Raw genomic sequence first — 24711 nt, 5'->3', positions numbered from 1 at the left:
CCTGTGTTTTACGTGAGAGGGAGAAAATAGAGAAGGAGCACCAAAAGGATTCTACTTAGAGCTTTGCGGGAATGTACTTTGCTGCCTGGCTCATCTAGCTGCAAAGAGTCCCATGAATGGAAGTTTTTGGCAAGCAAAGAATAATGGAGTAAGAAATGAAGTTCAGGCCAATTGATCCATAGTCTTTGCTATACCATGCAGTAGTTTTTGTAACTCCACACTTTCCAGTTTCTGTGTTGCCTACCTTTACAGCAATGTGAGTTATTTGGGATTCTGTGTAGTTAAATGTGCTTGTAAATAAGTAGTCAGGTAATTGTATCAAATCATTCCTAGGAAAAACACAATCAGCATTCTGGATTTACTATTGAAAATTTAGTATGCAGTGTATCTGATTTGTTTGGAGCTGGGACAGAGACAACAAGCACCACCGTGAGATATGGACTCTTGCTCCTACTGAAGTACCCGGAGGTCACAGGTAAGAACATAGCTGAGGAGCACAGTGAATTTCAGCAAAGATGTTGTGAAGACCCTGCTCGTGTCCTCCACATTGTTTCTCTTAAAGAGGCTTCATTATTAAACTTCTGTACTACCAGCGGTAATATGTCCAATTTAAGGATGTGATAAAATGGGGCATCTTTGCAGAATACAGGAGGGTGACTGAGAGGAGTGAAGGCAGCATGGCAGTAGGAAAAGCAATAAAGCTCGGGTACCATGTCTGGATGTTATGGGAGGTGATGCATGGCAGGTAGAGCCAGCATCAATTTGCCTGGATTGCATGTTGGTTTTATTACAAAAAGGCCACCTTTAACATAGGTACCTTCTTGCAAATACCTTTCCTCATTGTACAAATTCGGTGTTCTAGTACCAGGGTAGGAAAAACGGAAACTCTGCTTATTGAAACATAAGTGGAAACTCTAGAAATTTAGTGATGCTGCCTGAGATAATTTCCAGCCTGTGAAGAAATCTAAAATTTAGAGTCATAAGAAAGGTGTTTCTGCTTAGGCAGAAGATATACAAATAATTTTACTTTCAAAATTTATCTTTAAATAGTTCCCATTATTTGGCAGATAAAAAACATGTTCTTTGCCCCCGACCATGTCAGGATCCCACTGAAATGGCAATAACCGAATTACAAATGAGGATTAGTCCTTTTAATGTCGGTGGAGAGAAGTGCAGGAAGCAGCCAAGAAGTCTTCAGAATTTTTTTGAAGCACAGAGAGCAGATTGAAGGGTGATCACTAACTCAGCAAACTGGATGAAGTTGTAACCTAATTGTCAGAAGAGGAAGCTATATCACGGAAGAAAAGCCAATCAATGTCCCTAAAATCCCACAAGGTTCTATATTTAGAAGCTGCAAGTGTCAGAGAAGGTAGAGAATAAAGCTGAAGAAAGAGTCTCTCGCTGCCCATGTTCCCTCCACGAATCCTTTTATCCAGTAACTGATTTTCCCTCAAGGAAAACATAGGCTCACTCTTCAGAGAAACTGAGTCTGAGAACCCCTATACTGGGGACACTGGGCAGTGACAGGGAAAGAGTGAGATGTGGGGCTGGAAAAGAAAGTTTCATAAGAATCCTCTTCTTGAATTCAGAGACTCTTAGCACTACTCTCCATCTTGCTTCTGGAAATTCAGTAGCCAGACATACCCTTCAGAGAGTGCACAGCTCTAGAGAAGAGATCTTTGTATTTTTCCATCTAAATTGAAAATTCTCTCCATTTGTCCAGCACAGTGAATGAAATGAAAATATCCTTCCCAGGGTACAGGGTTATGAATTTTCAGAGCACCAGTATTAAAAAGAAAATTAAACAAAAATTCAGAGAGCTACCAGATCATATATAAAGGATTAGGATTTATAACAGTTTCAGAATTCTCAAGAGTAACTGTTAGCTCATTAATTCATGAACAGAGGGTATCTTCCAACCTGCACATTTGCCCAAAACATTACCCCCTCGTTTTCCTTTTTCAGAAGAATACTGGAGAATGTTCTCCATCCAAATGTCTGAAACCAAGTCAGAGTAAGTTATGGGCTCCAGGGATCAGGAGGCCTCACTTAGGAGAATGAGACTGTCAGGGAGGCTTCTGGGCACCAGGCTTAGAAACCACCCACCTCAGAAAGGACCAGGTGGACAATGCAGGTGTGAGGGCAGACCCCAAGAACAGAAGAGAAGTGATGGATTTTATGAGGTTTTTCAGTAATTAGGAAATTGTAACTAGGAGTTTCAAACATCTGCTTGAGTATTTGGAAATAATTCTAACTCAGGAAACAAAATTATGAATAGAAAAAAAGAGACATGATTAAGTCCATGAAAATGCCAAAAAAAAAATTGTTATCTCAGTGGTCTTACCATGGAACCATATTTCTATAGAGGGGATCATGTGTGCTATAAATATTGATATATCCTGAATTGTGGCCTAAATATATTCTAGAAAATAGAGTGGGGAGACTTGTTTTTATGTATCTGTGTGTGGATATGAGGTGGAGATGGAGATTAGAATTCTCCTCTCTCATACCAGAAAATGATTAATATTGTTGAAAATGGATAAGAGAGAAATAGAGTTGTTATTTATTTAGAGTTGTTCTTTAGAAATACGAATCTAATGTTTAGAAGAAACTACTAGAATGCTCGAAATGGCCACATCTGGGAAGTGGGGATTTGAAGACAGTACCATAGTTAACTGCACACACACACAGACACACACGGACACATAAACATGCGCAGATACATACATTACAAATAAGTACTTTAGCATGATTTAATTCTTTTTAACTTTTTTCTCTTTGGCAGCTGGTTGGTACAGAGATCGAAACTTGGACCTTGGCATTAACACCCCACTCTATCCAACTGAGCTAACCAGCCATCCTGAATTTAATTTTTTAAGCACCATATAATTGTTTTGAAATAAAATTAATATCTGATTCCTGCTTTTCTTTCTGCAAGACAGTATTTTCTTGACTTAAATATATGCTAACAATATTTTCAAACATTTTATCGTTTCTATTTGCATTACTAATGTATATGCTTATATATGTATGTTCAGATTTAATTAATGGCACAATTATATTATTGTATTATAGCAATCTGCCCCTATAATTTATGTTTATAATGCTGGTGGAACACTTTCATAATACTTCATGTAATCCTGAATTGCTACCATAAATGTACCACTTTTCTCCTTTTCCATCAGTTCTTCCTTGTGTCTTATCAGCTAAAGTCCAGGAAGAGATTGGCCGTGTGGTTGGCAGACACCGGAGTCCCTGCATGCAGGACAGGAGCCGCATGCCTTACACAGATGCTGTGGTGCATGAGATCCAGAGATACATTAACCTCCTTCCCACCAACCTACCCCATGCCGTGACATGTGACATTAAATTCAGAAACTACTACATCCCTAAGGTAACATTGTTTCTCACACACTGTACCTCAGTGTTCTTCAAGTTCCCAAAGTCACAGTTTGGTTCCAATCCTCTACCAACACAAGATGAGAGAAGAGCAAAACTCATACATGTGGTAGCTTGATGGACTTTATGCTGTTTACAGTTTGGGGCTCAAAAGCTTCGTAACAGATCTTGGTATCTGGTACTGTATCTTTCAAATTTGTTCTGCTTCTTTCGGATTGTTTTAGCTACTCTTAGGTATTTGCATTTTCCAATAAGTATTAATTAAAAGTATCAGCTTGTCAAATTCCCAAAACACTGGATGTGATGTTGTGTTTTCAGTGAAGTGCCTTGCAAATCTTTTGTTAGGTTTGTGGTTCTTCCATTTTCTGTACCTGGAATATATAAATATAATAGATTTTATTATACTGATGAACATATACCCACAAACCTCACTAAATTTACTAATCATTATTAATATTTTTCCTGTAGATTCCTTTTGAATTTCTATGTACATTATCCTGCTATCTGAGTTAATACTTGTTTTATTTCATTTTCCAATTCTTGTGTCTTTATTTTCTCTTTTTTGCATTATCTCACTGGCCAGGATTTCCAGGATAGCATTGAGGAGACTGGTGATAGTGGGTGGGGGTTTAATAGCTCAATACTGAGAACGTTATTTTTAAGTACATTTTGGCAGTTATTCTTTATCAGATTATGAAAGTATATCATTTTCTGTTATTTTTATAATTTTTATATTGAAAATGTGTCTAATTTTTTCTATTGATTCTCTTCATATATTGGTAGGATTGAATATGATAGCTTCCCATTCCTCACTAAGTGTACATAGTATAAGTACATGCACAGCTGGATATGATTTGCTCCATATTTTGGGGGCTTCTTTATTTATACTTATAAGAGTTTTCAGTCTTTGATTTTTCTTTTTAAAAAAAATTATGTATTTACTAATATTTTTATTTTCTTACATTCTAAAATGTTGTTGCAGAGCAGTTGTGAAGAGGGGAGAGAAGAAGGGGGAAGGAAATAGGATGGGAGGAATAGGAAGGAGGGGAGGCTTGGTGGAGGCCCATGGCACCCTCCTTATTCTGTCAAGGGTGACCAAGGGGTTTTGGGTGGTCGCTTGCTGGTAGTTGCTGGGCTGGTTGCAGATGTTAGGGCAGTGTGGCTAGGGTTATGTGCTGCCTGCTGACTCTAGAGCCAGTTGTGCTTCCTGTGGTGGTTCAGTGGTTGTCACTGGGCTGGTTGTGGACATTGGGGGGCCATGGCTGAGGCCCTCAACCCAACACTGCCCCAGCTTGGGAGCCCAGGGTGCTTCTGGTGACAACCTGGTGATCATTACTGGGCTGGGTATGGTGGTTGGGGGGTTGTGTCTGAGGCCAATGGCCCTCCCCTCCTCCTGGCTTGGGAGCCCAGGGGCCTTCCCATCCTTCTAGGTTTTACAGGTGTTCTTCCGGTTCTTTGGTGGTGTTAGACCATTACTAGCTAATATCAGACTTTGTCTCTGATCTCTGGATATTTTGTTTTTTCTTTCACTTCTGTGTTGGATTATTCACTGCTCCCACCACTTAAACTCTGCACTGGAACTAATCTGTTGTTCTTTGCTTACTTCTAGAAAGGGTGAGCTTCCTGTGGGGACCTGCACTTGAGCCCTGTAGTTGACCTAAGTTACTTTGCTGCTAACTCCCTGGGGAAGGCTTTTTGTGCAGCTCAGGTTTTAACTGTTGACCTTACAACTACTTCCTGGTCTTCTGAGTTCCAGTAGACCTGAACTGTATAGAAACTCTTGTCTGGGCTTGAGTCTTTTCATAAAACTGCACTCCCTGCAATTCTGTATTCCTGACCAGTCTACACTTAGTGGACCTGTGCTGATTGGAGGACAGCTGTCCATGATTTGCCCCAATGTTCCTCATTGGGCCCATCTCCCCCACCACCTGCACTCCAAACTCTTCCCTTGGGGTGGTCCATTTGCTTGGCCCTTGCAAATGTGACCATTTGCTGGTCCCTGGCAAGTGGCTCCTTTTTTCTCTTGTCTGTGGACCTTTGCTCCTATGTTGTTCCACAGGAACACTGTTAGTGGTCTTAGTGGCCTGGGGGCCCCCAAGGCCCTTTCCTCTCTTGCCATCTGCAAGCAACTTCATACATGCACAGCTGCGGGTTTGCCAACTCTTGTTCTGTGCACTCAGCAGCTCTAGCCTTGAAGCAGCCAGGGCTCAAAATAGTCGGAGTGGTCCTTTCCTTCTCTCATTGCAGCTTCTCCTGCCTTCTTGAGCTCCATAGGTCTTTCCTCCTCATCCCTTGAGCTCTAGTGGCCCTAGCTTGGCTGTTGTCGGCTTATAATAGTTGTAAATAGGTTGATTTGAGGGAAAAGGGTGATGTTGGGGACCATCTATTCCAACATCTTGATTGGAAGCCCCCTCAGTCTATGATTATTCTTCCTCAAAATTTTCTTGACAGATTTCTGCTCAGGTAATGCTGGCCTCACAAAATTGGGTGAGAAATGATCCTTAACGTGTGCCTGCTTCCATTACCCTCTTCTCCGTTCACTCTTCTGCTTGTGGACACTTAGTTGTATCTTAAATGAGTAAAACTTTTGGATGAATACCTAAATGCCAGGGATTATGTATAAAAAATGCAGTTTCAGATGATGTTTATGTTCTTCCAGAATTTTATTTCCCTCTCATAGGCAGTATTAATGATATAACACTTTCTGTACTGATTCATCATTGAACGTGATATGAACAGTTGAAAATTGACTATAGGTGTTAGCTTACCTCTCTTTGGTTCTCTCCTCTCTGAAATCTTGAGACCAGCTTTTTTCTTAACAGCTTTACGGTGCCTTCTAACACATGGATTCTGTATTTATCTACAAGTTCTTGTTGCTATGCTTCAAGCTTCTCTACTCCAATTGAAGCTACAGCATGTTATTTTTAAAATTAGAAATAATGTAAGTAAACATTGTATTTTCATGGGGAAAAAAAAGTAGTGAAATTGGTAAGGTTGCATTTACTAATGTCATGCCATGGAGAAGAAGGAATTGATGCCTCTACCAAGAGGTAATGAGACTTGTCTTGATGATTACAGATTAGGTATAAGAGTAAGACTTCATTCCACTGTGTTTTCACCAAAGAACTATATTTCTTAATATTGGGGTTTGAGGGTAATACCAATGAAACTTCTCTCTCCTCTTAGAACCTAAATGGTAAACAGACTGAAGAATCAGGCAGGGATTGACACGATCCCCCATCCACTGCATCAGCTTTGGGGGCTGCTTGAAGGGAGGGTCACACCTGCTGAGCTCACCCGTTCACTCTTTTGCATGGTGGCACCTGCAGACTCTGGTGGCTTTTGAACCTAAAGAGCACAGATCCCCAAGGCCATCCATTCCCTTCTGCCTTGGACAGCCCATTATAGAAATATGCAACACTGCATGACTGACTCCTTCCTTCGAAATCAGGTAAATGACTTTTTTTATGCCAGAGGCTAAGGCACTGATCTAGGTGGAGATAATGGCCCCATACACAAGTTAGTAAGCTTTTTCTTTAATGGACCAGAAAGGAAATTTTTAGACTTTGCAGGCCATGCGGTTTCTGTTGCACTACTGAACTCTGCCATTGTAGTATGGAAGCAGTCACAGACACTGTGTAAACAAATGAGAATGACTATGTTCCCAATTTTATGAAAATGAAAAAAAAATTTAATTTATTAGTATACAATGTAGTTGATATTTGTGTCCCTTTACCAATTCCTCATTTTCCTCCTCCTTCTAAAATTCACCCCACCCATCAAATCATATCTGTTCACTTGCCTTAACAAGTTCAAGGAATTGTTGTGAATGTTGTGTCATCTTCCTCTTCCCACCATTTATTTGTTTGTATATTTATTTATTTATTTTGATTACCTCTCACAAATAAGGGAGAAAATGTGGTACTTCTCTTTCTGTGCCTGGCTTATTTTAGTTAATAAAATTTTCTCTAAGTCCATCCGAGTTACTGCAACTGGTAGTATTTCATTTTATTTATATATGTATATATATCAGAGTAGTATTCCATTGTGTAGATATACCACATTTTCCTTATCCTCTAATCCAACGTTGGGCATTTAGGCTGGTTCCAACTCTTGGCTATTGTAAATACTGCTGCAGTAAACAGAGAGTACAGGTATCACTTTAACATGATGATTTCCATTCCTCTGTGTATATACCCAACAGTGAATTTCTGAGTCATAACATCGATGTATCTGTAATTGCTTGAGGAACCTCCATACAATTTTCCATGAATGCTGCCCCATTCTGCATCCCCACCAACCATGTAGGAGTTTCCCTCTTCCCCCACATCCTTGCCAGCATGTGTAACTTATACTCTTTTGGATATTATCCATCCAAACTGGAGTGAGATGGTACCTGAAAGTGGTTTTGATTAGCATTTCCTGAATGCTGAGTGATGTTGAGGATTTTTTCATGTGTCCATTGGCCATTCACATATCTTCCTTTGAGAAATGCCTATGCTGCTCCTTTGCCCATTTTTCAATTGGGTTACTTGGTTTTTAGCTGTTAAGTTGTTTGAGTTCCCTGTATATTCTGCATATTAGTCTTTTGTAAGATTCATATTTTGCAAATATTTTCTCCCACTCTGTTTGTCTTTTTCCTCTGTTAATCATTTCTTTTACTGTGCAGAAGGATTTTGTTTGATATAATCCTATTTATTTTTCCTTTTTGGTTGCCTGTGCTTTTGGGGTTGTTTTCATAAAGTCTGTACCCAATCCTACTTCCTGAAATATTTCCCCTATGTTTTTTTTAAGGAGTTTTATTGTTCTGGACATGTATTTAAATCTTTAATCCATTTTTATTTTATTTTATTTTATTTTATTTTATTTTATCAATATACAATGTGGTTGATTACAGTGGCCCATTACCTAAACCTCTGTCCCGCTGCCTTCTCCACCCTCACTCCCAACAAACTCATATCTGTTCACTTGTCATATCAACTTCAAGGAATTGTGATTGTTGTGTCTTCTTCCCCCCCCCCAGTTTATTTGTGTATTTATTTATTTATTTATTTTTAACTCCCACAAACAAGTGAGAATATGTGATATTACCCTTTAATCCATTTTGAGTAGATTTTTTTATTTGCTGAGATTTACAGGACTAGTTTCATTCTCCTAAATATAAATATCTAATATTCCCACCACCATTTATGGAAGAGGCAGTCTATTCCCCAGTGTGTAGTCTAGGTACCTTTGTCAAAGATCAGTTGGCTGTACTTGTATGGATTGATTTCTGGATTCTCTACTCTGTTCCAGTCATTCATTTGTTCGTTTTAACATGCTGTTTTGTTTACTATAGCTTTGTAGTATACTTTAAAGCCAGGTAGTGTTATGTCTCTGGCTTTATTCTTATTTTATTTTATTTTATTTTATTTGCTCTGTGTTGCTTTTGCTATTTCTGGTCTCTTTTTATTCCATATGAAAGTTAGAATTGTTTTTTCCCATTTCAGAGAAATATGTCATCATAATTTTGGTGAGGATTGCATTGAATCTGTAGATCACTTTGGGTAGTATGGATATTTTCACAATTTTAATTCTTCCAGTCCAAGAGCATGGGATGTCTTTTCATCTTTTTCTGTCCTCTTAAATTTTTCTCAGCAGTGATTTGTAGTTCTCTTCATAGAGATTTTTCATTTCCTTGGTTAACTTTATTCCTAAGGATTTTATTTATTTATTTATTTATTTTGGTAACCATTGTTAATGGGCTACCTTTCTTGATTTTTTTTCTACTAGTTCATTGTTAGAGTATAGAAATGCTTCTGATTTTTGTGTGTTGATTTTTTATCCTACAATTTGATGAAATCATTTATCCTCTCTAATATTTTTTTTAATTTTTTAGGCTGTTATATATATAGGATCATATCATCTGCAAACAGGGAGAGTTTGACTTCATCTGTTCCACTCTGGATCCGGTTTATTTCCTTATCTTCCCTGATTGCTCTGGATAGTACTTCCAACACTATATTGAATAGGAGTGGCTAGAGTATGCATCCTCGTATTGTACCTGCTCTTAAGGGAAAAGCTTTCAACTTTTCTGCATTCAGTATGATATTGGCAGTGAATTTGTCATATATGGCTTTTATTGGGTTGAGATAATTTCCTTCTATACCCAATTTATAGAGAGTATCACAAATGAAAGCTGAATTTTGTCAAACGCTTTTTCAGTGACTGTAGAGATGTTTGTATTGCTTTTGTCTTTCATTTTGTTGATGAGGTGTATCACATTTACTGATATGCATATGTTGAACCAACCTTGCCTTCGTGTGATGAATTCCACTTGGTCATGGTGTATAATTTTATGGATGTGTTGCTGTATTATATTAGCTAGTATTTTATTGAGAATTTTTGCATCTATATTCAACAAAGATATTGGCCAGTTGTTTCCTTTTTCTGTTGTATCTTTGCTTGGTTTTGGTATCAGAGTGATGGTTGCTCAGCTACCTGTTGCAGCCTTAGGGTCTGAGAGTCAGCAGGGTGGGCCTCTTGGGAGTGAGGTCTCACCTGGCCTGTATCCTAAATCTGTCTTTTGAACTGTAAAATTTCCTAAAATAAAAAATACTTGGTCAGGAGGAACCACATTTCTTCAGGGAGCAGTCATCAGGAATTGGGTGGCTCTTCCTAAGCAAAAGCCTTGCAGCTGACTGAGCATCACAGCATCACTTGGCAGTGCAAAAATTTTAGAGTGTGGGAAATCCAAAGTCCAGGGATCATATCTTGTGAGGGTCTTCTTATATGGCTGCTTTACAGGAACACAGGGTTCTCATATCTAAAATTTAAATTTCAAAAGGTTTTTATGTGTCAAGAAATATTCTTTTTCTTTTTGTTTTTAAATCTAAACATTCTTACTTCATGTGTTATACAATATCAGGTGGAATGCTGGATTTTGCATGGGCCATTTTTTGTTATTGCCAAATATAAGACATTACTGTCCAGTAGAACTTCTGCAGTGATGTGAGGTTGATTTGTGCATTTGGGTCCTATCTAAAGAATATTGCTAACACAAGATCCCTAAGATTTATCCTTACTTTAAAAAAATTTTTATCATTTTAGCTCTTACATTTAGATGAGTGATCCATTTCCAGTTAATATTTATGAATGGAGTTGAGTAATGGTCATGCTTCATTTCTTTTCCTTTATGAATTTCCAGTTGGTTGAATAACTTTTGTATTGAATACATCTCCTTTTGTATCTTAAAGGAAAGATTTATGTATTTATGTACATATTTAAAAATATACAAGTGAATAATGGCAAAACAAAATTATAAGCCACATTTACACGAAAATAATAAAATTAGGGAACAAAATTTTTCCTCACCTTTCTATTTAAAAATAATTAAATCTACAAGAGCTCTACTGCTGCCACAGTGAGGTCCAAGGCAGGGAAGTCTTTCAAGCAGGCTTCAACCATCCCCCTCCGTGCAAAGAAGAGATACGAGGAGTACTGCAGCATTGATAGGGAGGCCAAAGTCAAGGAAGTGCCCCAGGCTACCCTAACCCCCAACTGCACAGAAGGCAGATGTATCACCACCACTGGGGCAGGGAGACCCCAAACTGCTGCAATGGAGGTGGTCCGTAATAACTGCCACTAATGCTTCTTCCACCACAAGCATGGCTTGCCACCACAGCAGCAGAGAGAAGAAATGATATCTTAGCACTTCAAAAAAAAATCAAACATAGAGGATGAATTATAAAAGTGGTAGAAAGGAACAAATGATATTTAAAACATCTCAACAAAAATACCAAGAGTAAAACAATACTGCTCAATAACAACCCCAAATGTAAGTGGATTAAACTCCCTACTCAAAAGGCACAGACTCAGGGATTGGGTTTAAAATGTTGGCAGAACTATATGCTGTCTTCAAGAGACTCACCTCATCTGTAAAGACACACAGAATAATAGTGAAGGGTTGGAAAAAGATATACCACACAAGTGGAAACCAAAAGAAAAGCAGTAGCTATTCTTATGTTGGATAAATATACTTTAAACAAAAATCCACAAAAAGAGACAAAGAAGGTCACTGTATATTGATAAAGGGATCTATCCAGCAAGAAAACATAACAATCATAAATATATATGCATCCAACACTGGAGCACCCAGATATGTAAAGCATAGACTGTTAGAACTAAAGAAAGACATATATCCCAATGTGGTAATAGTGGAGGATCTGAACACCACTCTCAGTACTGCAGATCATCCTGGCAACAAATCAGTAGAGAAGCACAAACTTTTTGTTTTTTGTCAATATACAATGTGGTTGGTTATTGTGGCCCATTACTGAAATCTCCCTCCGTCCTCCATCTCCTCCCTCCCTCTCAACAACCTCATATCTGTTCACTTGCCATATCAACTTAACTTGTAGTGTCTTCTTTCTGTCCCTGCCAAAATTCTTTTGTGTATTTATTAATTTATTTTTAGCTCCCACAAATAAGTGAGAACATGTGATATTTCTCTTTATCTCCCTGACTCATTTTACTTAATATAATTCTGTCTAGGTCGATCCATGTTATTTCAAATGGCAGTATCTCATTCTTTTTTTTATAGCAGTGTAGTATTTCATTGTGCAGATATACCACAGTTTCCTTATCCACTCATCTGATGATGGACATTTGGGTTGGATCCAACTCTTAGGTATTGTACATAGTGCTGCAATGAATATTGGCGAACAAGTATACCTTCAACTTGAAGATTAACATTTGTCTCGGTATAGTCCCAACAGTTTGATAGCTGGGTCATGTGGTACATCTATCTGCAGTTGTTTGAGGAAACTTCTTACCGTTTTCCATAGAGGCTGAACCATTCTGCAGTCCCACCAACAATATATGAGATTTCCTTTTTCTCCACAACCTTGCCAGCACATATCGTTCACAGTCTTTTGCATGTTAGCCATCCTAACTGAGGTGAGATGGAATCTCAGTGTGGTTTTGATTTGCATCTCCCAAATGCTGAGTGGTTTTGAGCATTTTTTCTTGTATCTGTTAGCCATTTGTATATCTTCCTATGAGAAATGCCTATTTAGATCTTTTGTCCATTTTTGAATTGGGTTACTTTTTTTGTTGTAAAGTGGTTTCAGTTCCTTGTATAATCTGGATATTAATCCTTTGTCAGATGTATAATTTGCAAATATACATTCTTCTCATAAGCACATGGGGCATTCTCCGGGATAGACCATATGTTAGGTCACAAATTAACTCTCAACAAATTTTTAAAAATCTAAGTCATGTGTCAAGTATCTTTTCAAAACACAACAGATTAAAACCAGAAATCAAAACAAGTGAATCTTTGAACACTATACAAATACATAATATTAAACACAGGCTCCTTAAAAATCTATGGGTTCAAGAAGAAATTAAAAAGGAAATAAAAATGTCTTGAAACTAATGAAAATAAAGACACATCAAAACAAAGCTTGTAGGACACTGTAAAAGCAGTAGTAAGAGGGAAATTTATTGCAACAAACATTTACATCAAAAGAATAGAAAGGTCAAATGAATGACCTAACACTAAATCTCAAAGAACTAGAAAAACAAGAACAATCCAATCCAAAAGTTAATAGATGGCAAGAAATAATTAACATCAGAGCAGAACTAAATGATATACAGAAAAAAAAAGATATGAAAGATCAATGAAACAAAAGTTGGCTTTCTGAGAAGATAAAATAGACAAACGATTCACTCAGTTAACAAAAAGAAGAAGAAAAAACACCCAAACAGTAAAAATCAGAACTGAAAAAGGAGACATTACAACAGATACCACAGAAATACAAAGAATCATTACAAACTGTTACAAACAAATATATGCCAAGAAATTTGAAAGTGTGTAGGAAATGGATACATTTCTGGAAACATACAAACTACCAAGACCAAACCAAGGAGACATAAAAAACCTGAATAGACAAATAATGAGCAAAGAGATTGATGCAGTAATCAGCAGTCTCCCAACAAAGAAAAGCTGAGGACCAGATGGCTTTACTGCTGTAATCTACCAAACAATTAAAGAGGAATTAACACAAATTCTCTTCAAACCATGCCAAAAAATAGAAACAGAAGCCATTCTCCCAAACTCATTCTAGGAGTCCAGCATCACCTTGATAACAAAACCTGGCAAACATACATCAACAACAACAAAAGAAAACTACAATATCTCTGAAGAACAGAAATGCAGAAATCCTCAACAAAATACTGACAATCAGAATACGGCAACACATCAAAAAATTATACATCATGATCAACGGGGATTCATCCCAGGGAGACAAGGATGGTTCAACATATCCAGGTCAATAAATACGACACATCACAGCAACAAAATGCAGGAAGAAAACCATATACTTTTGTCAAAAGATGCAGAAAAAGTATTAGACAAAATTCAATATACCCTCGTGATAAACGCTCTCAGCAAATTAGGTATGGAAGGAAAAATATCTCAAACAATAAGAGCCACATACGATAAACCCAGTGTCAATATCATCCCAAATGAACAGGAAAAAGGCAAGGATGCCCTCTATCAACGCTCCTATTTAATGTAGTATTGGAAGTACTAGCCAGAACAATCACTCAAGAGAAAGAAATAAATGGTATCCATTTTGGAAAAGACAAAGACAAACTGTTTCTGTTTGCAGATGATGTATCCAATATTCAGAAAAACCTAAAAACAGCAAAAAAAATTCTCAGGTCTGATTAACAATTTCAATAATGCTGCAAGATACAAAATCAACACCCTGAAATAAGTAGCATTCTAACAGAAAAAGAAATCAAGAAAGCAAGGAAAGCAAGTCCATTTTTTTAAAGATTTCTATTACCTTCTTTAAAACAAACTTTTTACTTAAGATAGTTTTAGATTTACAAAAAAATTGTGATGATGGTGCAGAGAGTTTCCATATAACCCACACCCAGTTTTCCCTATTATTAAAATCTTACATTAGGATGATATATTTTATTACAACTAATGAACTGGTCTATTTGGGTTTGTGTGTCTCTCTGGATCAAGGCATTCATGTGAGCTACACATGTACCTCCCATCCCCAGGTGTACTACTGTCTTGGGCACTGTAAATCACCTTGTGGGTTGGGCCACCAGGTTGTGGGTTCGCACTCACTCACCTTTTCTCCTGGTCTCTGCTGATGATATCTCAGTGCATTGGACTGGTTGGCAGGCTGGCAGCACAGTATCTGTGGATGTGGTGGCAGTGGTGACTGTTGTGTTGGCAGTGGCAGTATCTGTTATGGCAAGACACTTTTGTGGTGCTAGTGTTGGAAGGCTGCCCTTGCAAACATTGGTGGCTGTGGCAGCAGCAGTGGTAGACTACCCATGTGGCAGCAGGATCTGCAGCAGCTGAGGGCCACAAATGCAATGGTGCCCCACACACTTGCCAGCTGTATGTGGGGACTGCTCTCACCTCCTGAGGTCCCTCACTTTGGACTTTAGAAATGTCAACACAGACTTCCATTTAAAACCATAATCTACATATGAGATGAGAAAAAATGTAGTAATGAAACAGAGCAATAAGTTGGGACATACACAAGTGTCCAAACGTGATAAGAAGAACAGATTCAGAAAGCTTGGCACCCAAGTATCAATGTGTCCACTACATCAATTTGGAGGCCACAGTTGAACATTTTCTGACACTAGCCCTAAACTCATCCCTGTTTATTAATTGGTCTGTCTGGTTGAAAATGCCATTTTTTGGACCTGAGTTTCCTCATCTATAGATTAAAAAACACTCAAGTAAGTGATAATCATTGTTTCTTCCAGCTCCATGAATTATCTATCACTCAGTTTATCATTGTGTGTTTATTCCAGGGCACAACCATATTTACATCTCTTTCATCTGTGCTGCATGATGAGAAGGAATTCCCCAACCCAAAGGTGTTTGACCCTGGCCACTTTCTGGATGAGAGTGGAAACTTTAAGAAAAGTGACTACTTCATGCCTTTCTCAGCAGGTAATAGAAATTCACTACCATTTCTATGTCAGGGTACGAGATAGATTTGGGGATCAGTTGGAACTCACATGGTGCCTCCTCTGGTGCTGGAAGAGTTGCTTTTTGTACATGATCAGGAGCACCAGTCATAATACTCACACATTATTCCTGCTCATAATACATCCTCATTGTTGGGCCACATGAGTGAATCTCATGGAAGTTGACCCAGTTCTTCCAGATTCAGAAAGCTAGAGTATGGGACAATTGAATTCTGCCTCTTGATATAAAACTGAGGCACCCTAGAGCTCCTCTTATAAGGTGAAACTCTTGTAGACAGTCCTAACCAGCTATGAGAAAGGTTTCTATCTCCACAACTTTGAGTGTCTTCTCCATAGTGTTCCTCAGTTCCCTCAAGCTCAGAATGGCTTATAAGAGGCTCACTTCTGAGTTAGTTAGGCAGATGAGTAAAGAGATCATTGAATTCCAATAGAACTAGTGCTGTGAGAGAGGGAAGCAAGGACTGCAGAGGGAGGGAGGCTTCAGGGTTGCGGAGAAGCTGCCTACTTCATGCTCTCTCATAAACCACAAAGAGGCATAAAATGGAGTAAGCAACATCCTAATAGCAGAAATGACATTAGAGCTGCCTCAAAGGGGTCAGAGAGAATGGAAAGAAGAGGAGGCAGGACCTTTTTAAGGAGGTAATAAACCACAGGAGCAGGACATTTGCTCTACATCTAGGGTATCAGAACTTTTCCAAATAAGGACAGGGTCAGAGAAATATTGGGAATATGGCAGGATCCTTTGCCATAATTCCAGAGCAGCCTACCCTTCCTTCAGTCATGATCATATATCTTGGAAACTGTGATCTCAAATCCTGAAATGTGTATGCTGAGTCTCTGTCCATGGGCTCTGGATGACTTTTGATGCCTGCTTTAAAACTGGCACTGTGGATAACAAGATGACAAGGACAGAGATCTCCCTTCAATAATTCACATTATATCACAATAGAAAAATAAATAAGTAGGGAATTATGATGTCAGGTGAGCCATGCTTCAATTGAAGCATAAATATAATGTTGAGGAATCCCAGAGATGGCAATTTTTTATTGCTTGAGGGAATCACAAAGGGTGTAAATAGGACCTAGGCCCTGAATGTAGTACAAGCAAAGTGCATCTTAGTCTAAAAGACTAGCATGATATAGAACTTGAAACTACATAGTGTGTTCAAGATTGATGAAGATTGTGTACAGCCAGAGCTGAGCATACAGGGTATGAAGAATGGAGGAAAGATCCTGGAACATAATAGTCGAAACAGGAAACAAAAGAATGTGGGCATGTTTCTTGAAAAATATAGATGGAAACTTGAAATGTCAAAAGAGCAGTTATAATCTGAGAATACTTAATGAAGGGCATCGAGATGATACTCAATAAATATTTGTTGAATGAAGAGTGCCTGATCAGATCAGATATTAGGCAGATAGATGTTAGGTGTCCATTCTTCCATCCATCATTCTATTCCACTGTCCTTCCAGCTATCCTTCCTTCTTCCTTTCCACCCACCCATTGAATCTGTCATCAGTTACTGCGTATTCCATGTGTACCTACCACAAATGCAGTGTTTCTCCCAATCCCAGTTCCTCATATGGAGTTACCACCCTCTGTGTTTGTTATTTTCAGGAAAACGGATTTGTCTGGGAGAGAGCCTTGCCCGCATGGAGCTGTTTTTGTTCCTGACCACCATTTTACAGAACTTTAACCTGAAATCTCTGGTTGATCCAAAGGACCTTGATACCACCCCAGTTGCCAATGGATTTGCATCTGTGCCACCATCATACCAGATCTGCTTCAATCCTGTCTGAAGAAGGGCAGATTGTCCACTGCTGCTGTGCTGTTGTCTGCAACTTTCCCTCCTCTGGGGCATTGGCCACCTCCTTCTACTATTGGGTTTTCCTTCTCTGACCTCTTTTCTCACATTTCCCATTACCTGAAGATCAAATGAACACCCGTCCTTCATTAAGGAGAGTTTCTGAAGTTTCCCTGCACAAATGCACCTATTTCCTATACTCTCTATCATCTGTGTTCACCACCACATATGTTACCACTTATCTAATATGAAAATATTAAAATATTGTCATATAAAACACAGAAATATGGTTATCATACCCTAATTCAGAGCCATTTCTTCTGTGCGTGTTCTAAATATAAAGCATTATTAATTGTAAGGTTAATGGGCAGCCTTTCATTCTTCTATGCATAATGTAGGTAAGAAACAAGAACTGTCCCAAGAAGCCATGCTGGTCCTCATCATGATAAGCACAAAGAGGGACAAAGGGGAAATACAAAATGTTATTAAACATGAAAAAAATAAAAAGGGCAAATTAAAATCTATCGTATACATTTTAAGCCTTCTTGATTGGAAAATGAAAATGTATTAATGTAAGGGTTGGCAATGGTGTGGTCAGACAGGAAGTCTTGTACAGGAATATACAGTCAGATTCTCAATGGGGGCTACACTATCCTGAGTGTCTTATCAAAACTTGTAATCTCCCGTCTGTGAACACCTACCCGCATCAATTGATGGCTGATTCCGTTTGCACTGTTTTTGGTCTTTTGCATGTTTTATGTTACTTAGTCTTTCTTATAAACCTAGGATGTAGATAGTATTTATATTAGTTTCTATTACTACTCTAACAAAGTCACCACAATCTTAGTGTCTTAAAATAATACAAATGATTATATTACAATTCTGGAGTTCAGAGGTCCAATATCAGCTGGACTGGGCTGAGTTCAAGGTGTCAGTAGATATGGTTCCTCCTAGGAGCTCTAGGAGATAATCCATTTCTCTGACTTTTTCTGCTTCTAGAGTCCACCAATGTTTCTTGGCTATGACTCCTTCTGTGAGAAAGAAGGAAGGCAAGAAAGAAAGACCACAGTAGTGCGATGGTCTTACAGAAGGAGGGAACATTCCTAGGGCTACGAAGTGGAGTGGGAAGGGAAAGGGGAGGGGGAGGGAGGTTGGGGGTTACTTGGGTTGGAGACACAGGGTACAAAAGTAATTTCTGGTAATAGGTATGCTGCCAGTGTGAATCTGGTCCTCACATCATGGGTACGAGTGGTGACAATTAGCTTTGTACCTCATGAACATTCATAATAAAAAATAAGTATATAAAAATGACTCCTTCTTTGCATCTGTTCTTAGAGGAACAGATCTCTTGCTTGGTGTATCACATCTTCTACTACTGACACTTACCTTCTTATTTTCTTCTTATAGGGATCATTGAGATTACACTGGGCCCACCTGGATAATCCACTATACTCTGCCCATGTCATGATCCTTAGCACAATCACATTTGCAATGTCTCTTTTACCTCATAAAGTAACATTTAGAGGTTCACAGTTTCCAAGGATTTGGACATGGACATCTTTGGTGGGGGATGAGGTCATTATTCAGCCTACCACACTATTATTATGTCCATTTTAGCACTAAACACCTGAGGTGAAATTTTGTTATGTATCTTATTCAAGGTCACACAGCTGGTAAGTGGCAGAGGCAAGACTTGAATCAGGGCAATCTGGTGGAAAACAGAGGTTGCTAACCACTTTGCTATTAATTCTTTTTTCCCCAGTATTTTAAATTGTGGTATAATACACATAACAAAATTTACAATCTTAAATATTTTATTTATTTTAAAATTTTTGTTTGTGTTCCCATATATGTCTTTCTTTCTTTTTTATTTTTGGCAGCTCGACAGCACAGGGATCTGATCCTGTAAACCTTGTGTTACAAGGCTGTACTTACCTGTTTTAATTGTTCAGTACAGTGGTAGTAAATACATTCATAATGTGCAAACATCACCAATATCCATTTCTATACAATTTTCATCTTATAAAACTGAAACTCTGTACCCGTTAAACAACTCCCCATTTCCCTGTCCCCCACCTCCACCCCCTGGAAATCATTTTTTACTTTCTGTCCCTATGGCCTTGACTACTCTAGGTACTTAATATTGATGGATTTATGCAGTATTTGTCTTTTTGTAACTGGCTTATTTCACTTAGCATAATGTCCTCCAATTTAATTCATATTATGCTATTAACTCTTACTGTGTTTATTATTTCCTGTTTACTTTCCTCTACTACAATAATTGTATTATGGTCAGCTCTGGTTTCCTGGCACAAGATTGGTTCCCAGTGGAACCCAGCTCAGTGATCTCTGCAGTGTAATGTGTTCAAAAAGGCTATAGTGTCTGCAGGGGCCTCTGCGTGAGATTGGGGAGATTGGGCTAATATGGAGGGACTTCATCCTGCATGAGATCTGCATTTGTAAAGAAACCACGTGATGCTGAAGAGTTTCATGGCAGAATCCACTGATAATGAAACACCAAGTCTTGCTGTCCCTGCATACTAATGGGAAATGGTGAAAAGTGCTGGGATAGTTCAGGTGTGCTCTCCTATCTTGCTTTTAGGCTGGGAAATGGTGAAAAGTGCTGGGATAGTTCAGGTGTGCTCTCCTATCTTGCTTTTAGGCAGAATTTTCTAAGCAGTCAAAGAAAGCCTTTCTCCACAGTGAGACAAGGATCAGGCCACTTGCAGTTCAGCATTGATGTACAAAAAGGTAATGCTCTCAGCAAATTTCATCCTGGATTGGAGGAAGATGCCAGCACAGAAGTGCCTGGTGACCTGGACATGTTTACACCTGTACTGAGGAACATTATGTGAATTGCAGCATAACATTGTACTAAAAAGATTCAGAGCAAGAACAGTTGATGTCTACTCCTGCAAGAAAGATAAAGGCTCGGAAAGATGAAAACAATTTCATAGACGCACAGGCAGAAAGAGCTAAAACCCAGTTAAAACTACTGTGAGCAACTGACAAAAGACTCCGGGTCTCCACAGTTACCTGTAAGGCCTGTGTGAGAGTTAGGCAACTTCTCTGCAGGACATTAGCTCAAGGTCAAAATTCTGGCAGCTCCCCTTGGGGGGAAAACATGGCTGATAAGGTGGAATCAGGGATGGAATGTTGACGACCCAGCAAAGGATTTAGGAGGACACAGAGGGAGGCTTCAGAGTCAAGTGTGCATTTAAATCTTCAAAGTAGCAAGACAAATCTGTCGTATACCAATGTAGCTGAAGAAGGAAAGAAAATAGTCCACCTGACAGACAGGCCACCATAAAGGCGTCCAGACTGAGGAAGCCCCAATCAAATGGGCAGATCGACGTCTTGAGGGGGGAGGAAATGACATGACTGAGCTTTATCAACAGAGAAAGGGAAGCATCTCGGATTTTACCTCATATTGTGGATTGTGGATGAGCTGTGAATATGAAGAGCTGGAGACCAGAAAGAGATTCAAAGGTCTCAAAGGATAGATGGAAAAAAACACTTAATCTTCTCAGAGGTGAACTCATTGCTGGAACTGAAAGTTCATGATCATATGTGGAGGGCTCGAGTGGTTGAAGAAAATCTTGTGATTTCTAGACAGAAGGTTACAGGGCTGAGCTAAAGAATGGCCCAAGCGGCAATTTATCTTGAGCCTCGAGAAATGAATCCCCAGGCTTTTGTTGACTTTGGTGGAGCCCTTGTCAGTGAGCATTTTCTCCCTGATCTCTGTGCACCAAGTGCTGCTTCCCCTGGGATAGGAAGGTCTCTGGCCTCTCTCCTCAGACCCTCCCCTTGGCTGCCAAGACCCTCCACCTCCTTGTCTTCCTCCATTCCCCAACCATGATCCTGGTGGATCTAAAAAAGAAGTTCCTGACAAGGGATGCCCTGTACTCCCTCATCCCCAGAAGCCTCACTGCAGCCACTGAGCCTGTTTCCACCAAGGCAAGTTTGTCCTCATTGTCCATCATGGCCTGGGTTTTCCCTGGTCACCCCCATCCTTATCTACAAAATGGCAGTGGGTCACCTCCTAGGTTCACTCAGCCTGTGATGACCCTCATCATCCAAATCCCAAAGTGAGCACCGTAGACCACTAGGTGTCTCCTTCTTTGTTCAAAAATATTATTGAAATGTATTTTTACTTTAAGAAACTTTTTAGTGTGAGTTGTTATATTTTTGCTTACTATGGACATTGTCAGAATCAAAGTGGAGACAACGGTGTCACATCCTAATAAGAAATAAATAAGTAAAGCTGGAAGGCTGGGAACAGAGGGCCCTCACACCAGATGCCAATAACAAGAACTATTATAAAGACGCTCTGAAAGGCTCACACGTGTAACTTTTCAAGCTATACCTTGCTATGTGAGTCACAAGGACAGCAAGCTGGGTGTCCAAGCACACTTGCCTGACACACCCTCTCCACTAAGGAACTGGCATCAACTACTTGGATAAGCTCCTGTAAACAATGTTCCCTTTCTTTCAAATCAAATTACATGTAGCTTTCCCTTCTGCCTTTAAAAGTCTCCCCTTACCTCAGTGTCCTTTGATATGTCTATAGTCCCCATAGCCTGCACATTCTAGATGTGCACATATTTCTGTTTATTCACAACTAAACATTAAACTTACTATTCTTTAGAGAGCCACTCTTGGTTTCTTATTTAGGCTGACATCATTTTGCATCTTGATTGTATTATAATTTGAGGCTAATTTTTAAAAATTAACATTATTCTCATTCTATTTTATTGTTTGGTTAATATAAGTAAGAAATTTAATTCTGCAAGTCTGTTCACTCTCCCCTAAAGGAGAACAGTTCAGCTACCAGAATCACTTGAAATATCAAAATATGCTTCACTGTTATGGTGGTTCTGCACCACTGTGGTAAGAGAAAGCAGAAGGTACTTCTGGGCCTTCATAAAGGGCAGTTGATTTAAAGAATGGCTTGTCATGGGACTGTCTGTGGGGGAGGTGACTGTAGAGCAGGAGGCTGGACAGAGCAAGGCTGGTGCTTCAGCTGTCCATAGTGGCAGCCTGAGTGGCTCCCTTCCCTTCCCTGTTTCATCTCCCCACCATTGGTGATTATTTACTGGGCCCACCTCCCCTTCCTGGTCCCAGTGTCTGCTTCTGGGAAACCTGCAATCACCAAGGCCAGTGGATGGGGACTGATCCCTGGAGCCAGTGTGGAGGAGGCCTCTGAGGCAGCTCAGCTGGAAGAGGCCCCAGCGTGAGAGGTGACACATGACACACAATCAGGGGAGATGGTGATGCACGTGCCCTGCATTTGCCTGTCTAGTGTGAGCCTCCAGCCTTTTCTGCTCCAAACAGACACTAATGCAGTTTGTACCTGAGGAGGCTGAGCCTCTGTATTAATCTGTTTCTGTTGCTTATAACAAAATACACAGAACTGGGTGATTGATAGGAAAACATAATTTATTGCTTACCACTTCTGAAGCTAGGAAGCCCAAAGTCCAGGGAACACATTTGATGAAGGCTTTGGTGGTGGCGACAGTGATGACAGGGTATCACATTGTGAAATGGCAGAACAGAGACCAGAGAGACAAAAAAAGATTCTCCTCTCTCTTCTTTTAAATCCCTCCAAGCCACACCCCTGACCACCATTATTGATCCATTCACTAGAGCACAGTCCTACAATCCAATCACCTGTTCATGGATTCACCTTTCGATTACCGTAATAGGATTTCCAACCTTCTTAACAATCACAGTGGAGGCTAAGTTTCTAACACATAAAACTTAGGGGACACAATTCAAGCTCCAGTGAGTTTTGGGGTGACATAATTCAATCCACTATAGCCTCCCAGGGTCCTGGTAGCTCTTCAGAGCCTGGATTTTCCACAGGCTTTGGCCCCCACTCACAAGTCTCATGACCCTGTACTGGCAATCCTCTCATCCACCTACACTGACCGTCCTTGGCCTGGGTCCCTGTGGCCTGAGACCAAGGGCAGCAGAGCCCCTAATATCACCTTGCCTGCATTCCTGCTTCTACCAGAGATCCTTTCACTGTCTCTGGCTTTTTGCTTTTGCTATTTGTCTGTTCTTCTCTGTTTCTCCATCACCCTTCTTTGGAGCTCACTTGTGTTTTTATATCTTATCTGTTTCCTTCCTTTCTCCAGTCATTCACCCACTCATCCTTCCTTTCACTCCACTCACATTCACGGAGAGTCTGCCCACAGGAGGGTACAAAGGCCCTTATGGTGAGCTGAGAACCAGAACCTTACATCTGGAATTGGAGAATATCCCACAGGCTGGGGTTCCCACAGATCCTTCCCACCCCAACTCCAGCATCAGACCTCTTACACAGGCACAGATGGAGGCACATCCCACAGGGAGCCTTCTCCTTTTTGGCACTCAGAGCCACAGCTCTGGATGGTGGCACATCTACAGTCCCAGACCCAGAAGCACAAGCAACAAAAGAAAAAAATAAACAAACAGGATTATATCAAACTAAAAAGTTTCTGCACAGTGAAGGAAACAATTAACAGAGCAGAGAGACAGCCTATGGAATGAGAAAAAAATATTTACAAACTATATGCCTCCAAAGGGATTAATATCCAGAATATATAAGGAACTCAAACAACATCACTGTAAAAGAAAAAAAAACTCAACAGTTCAATTAAGAAATGGGAAAATAAGCTAAAAAGACATGTTTCAAATGAAGACATACAAATGGTCAGCAGGTATATGAAAAAATGCTCAACATCACTAATCATCAAGGAAATGCAAATTAAAACCACATTGAAATATCATCTCACCCTAGTTATATTGGCCAGTTTTAAAAGGACTGAGAATAACAAATGCTGGCGAGAATGTGGAGAAAGGGAAATCCTCCTACACTGTTAATAGAATTGTGAAATAGTACAGCCATTCTGGAAAACAGTTTGGAGGTTTCTGAAACAACTGCAAATAGTACTACCATGTGATCCAGCAATCCCACTTCTGAGTATATACCCAAAGAAATGGAAACCGTCATGTTGAAGGGATGCCTGCACTCTCATGTTCATTGTAGCTCTATTTACAATAGCCAATATATGGAACTAAATGTCCATCAGTGGACAACTGGATAAGGAAAATGTGGCATATATATGCAATTGAATACTATTCAACCATTAAAAAAGAATAAAATTCTGCCATTTGCAGCAACTTCGATGAGCTTGGAGAAAATTACGTTAAAGAAGGAGAAATACCACATATCTTCACTCATAAGTGGGTGCTAAGAAAGAAAGAAAGAAAGACCCGCAATAATACATTGATCTTTCAGAAGGAGAGAATAAATCTGTGGTTACTAGAGGTGTGGGGCAGGAGGGAGAGGCAGCTGGGGAGAGATTGGGTAAGGGGTATAAACAATATTCATGATATATAATAATGAATATGCTAATACTGATTTGATCACCACATGTACACAAGTGATGGTAGTCAACAATGTACCCCCAAAATATATGCATTAATTATGCTTTAATAAAAATTAA

The 24711-nt window shown here is 39.4% G+C and overlaps 1 protein-coding gene across 3 annotated transcripts in view; it reads left to right on the top strand.

The window, feature by feature from the left end:
• LOC134382649 (cytochrome P450 2C9-like) overlaps window positions 1-17213 on the top strand; it is a 45895-nt gene extending 28682 nt beyond the window's left edge. For all 3 annotated transcript variants that reach the window (XM_063103369.1, XM_063103368.1, XM_063103370.1), the window contains 4 exons: window positions 334-475; window positions 3207-3394; window positions 15235-15376; window positions 17032-17213. In XM_063103369.1, coding sequence (XP_062959439.1) covers window positions 334-475; window positions 3207-3394; window positions 15235-15376; window positions 17032-17213 — 654 coding nt within the window. The remainder of the gene's footprint in view (window positions 1-333; window positions 476-3206; window positions 3395-15234; window positions 15377-17031) is intronic.
• The last annotated feature ends 7498 nt before the right edge of the window (window positions 17214-24711 follow it).

Source organism: Cynocephalus volans, chromosome 7 (genome assembly GCF_027409185.1).
Source record: "Cynocephalus volans isolate mCynVol1 chromosome 7, mCynVol1.pri, whole genome shotgun sequence".
Taxonomy (NCBI): domain Eukaryota; kingdom Metazoa; phylum Chordata; class Mammalia; order Dermoptera; family Cynocephalidae; genus Cynocephalus; species Cynocephalus volans.
This window is presented reverse-complemented; position numbering and strand designations above follow the sequence as displayed.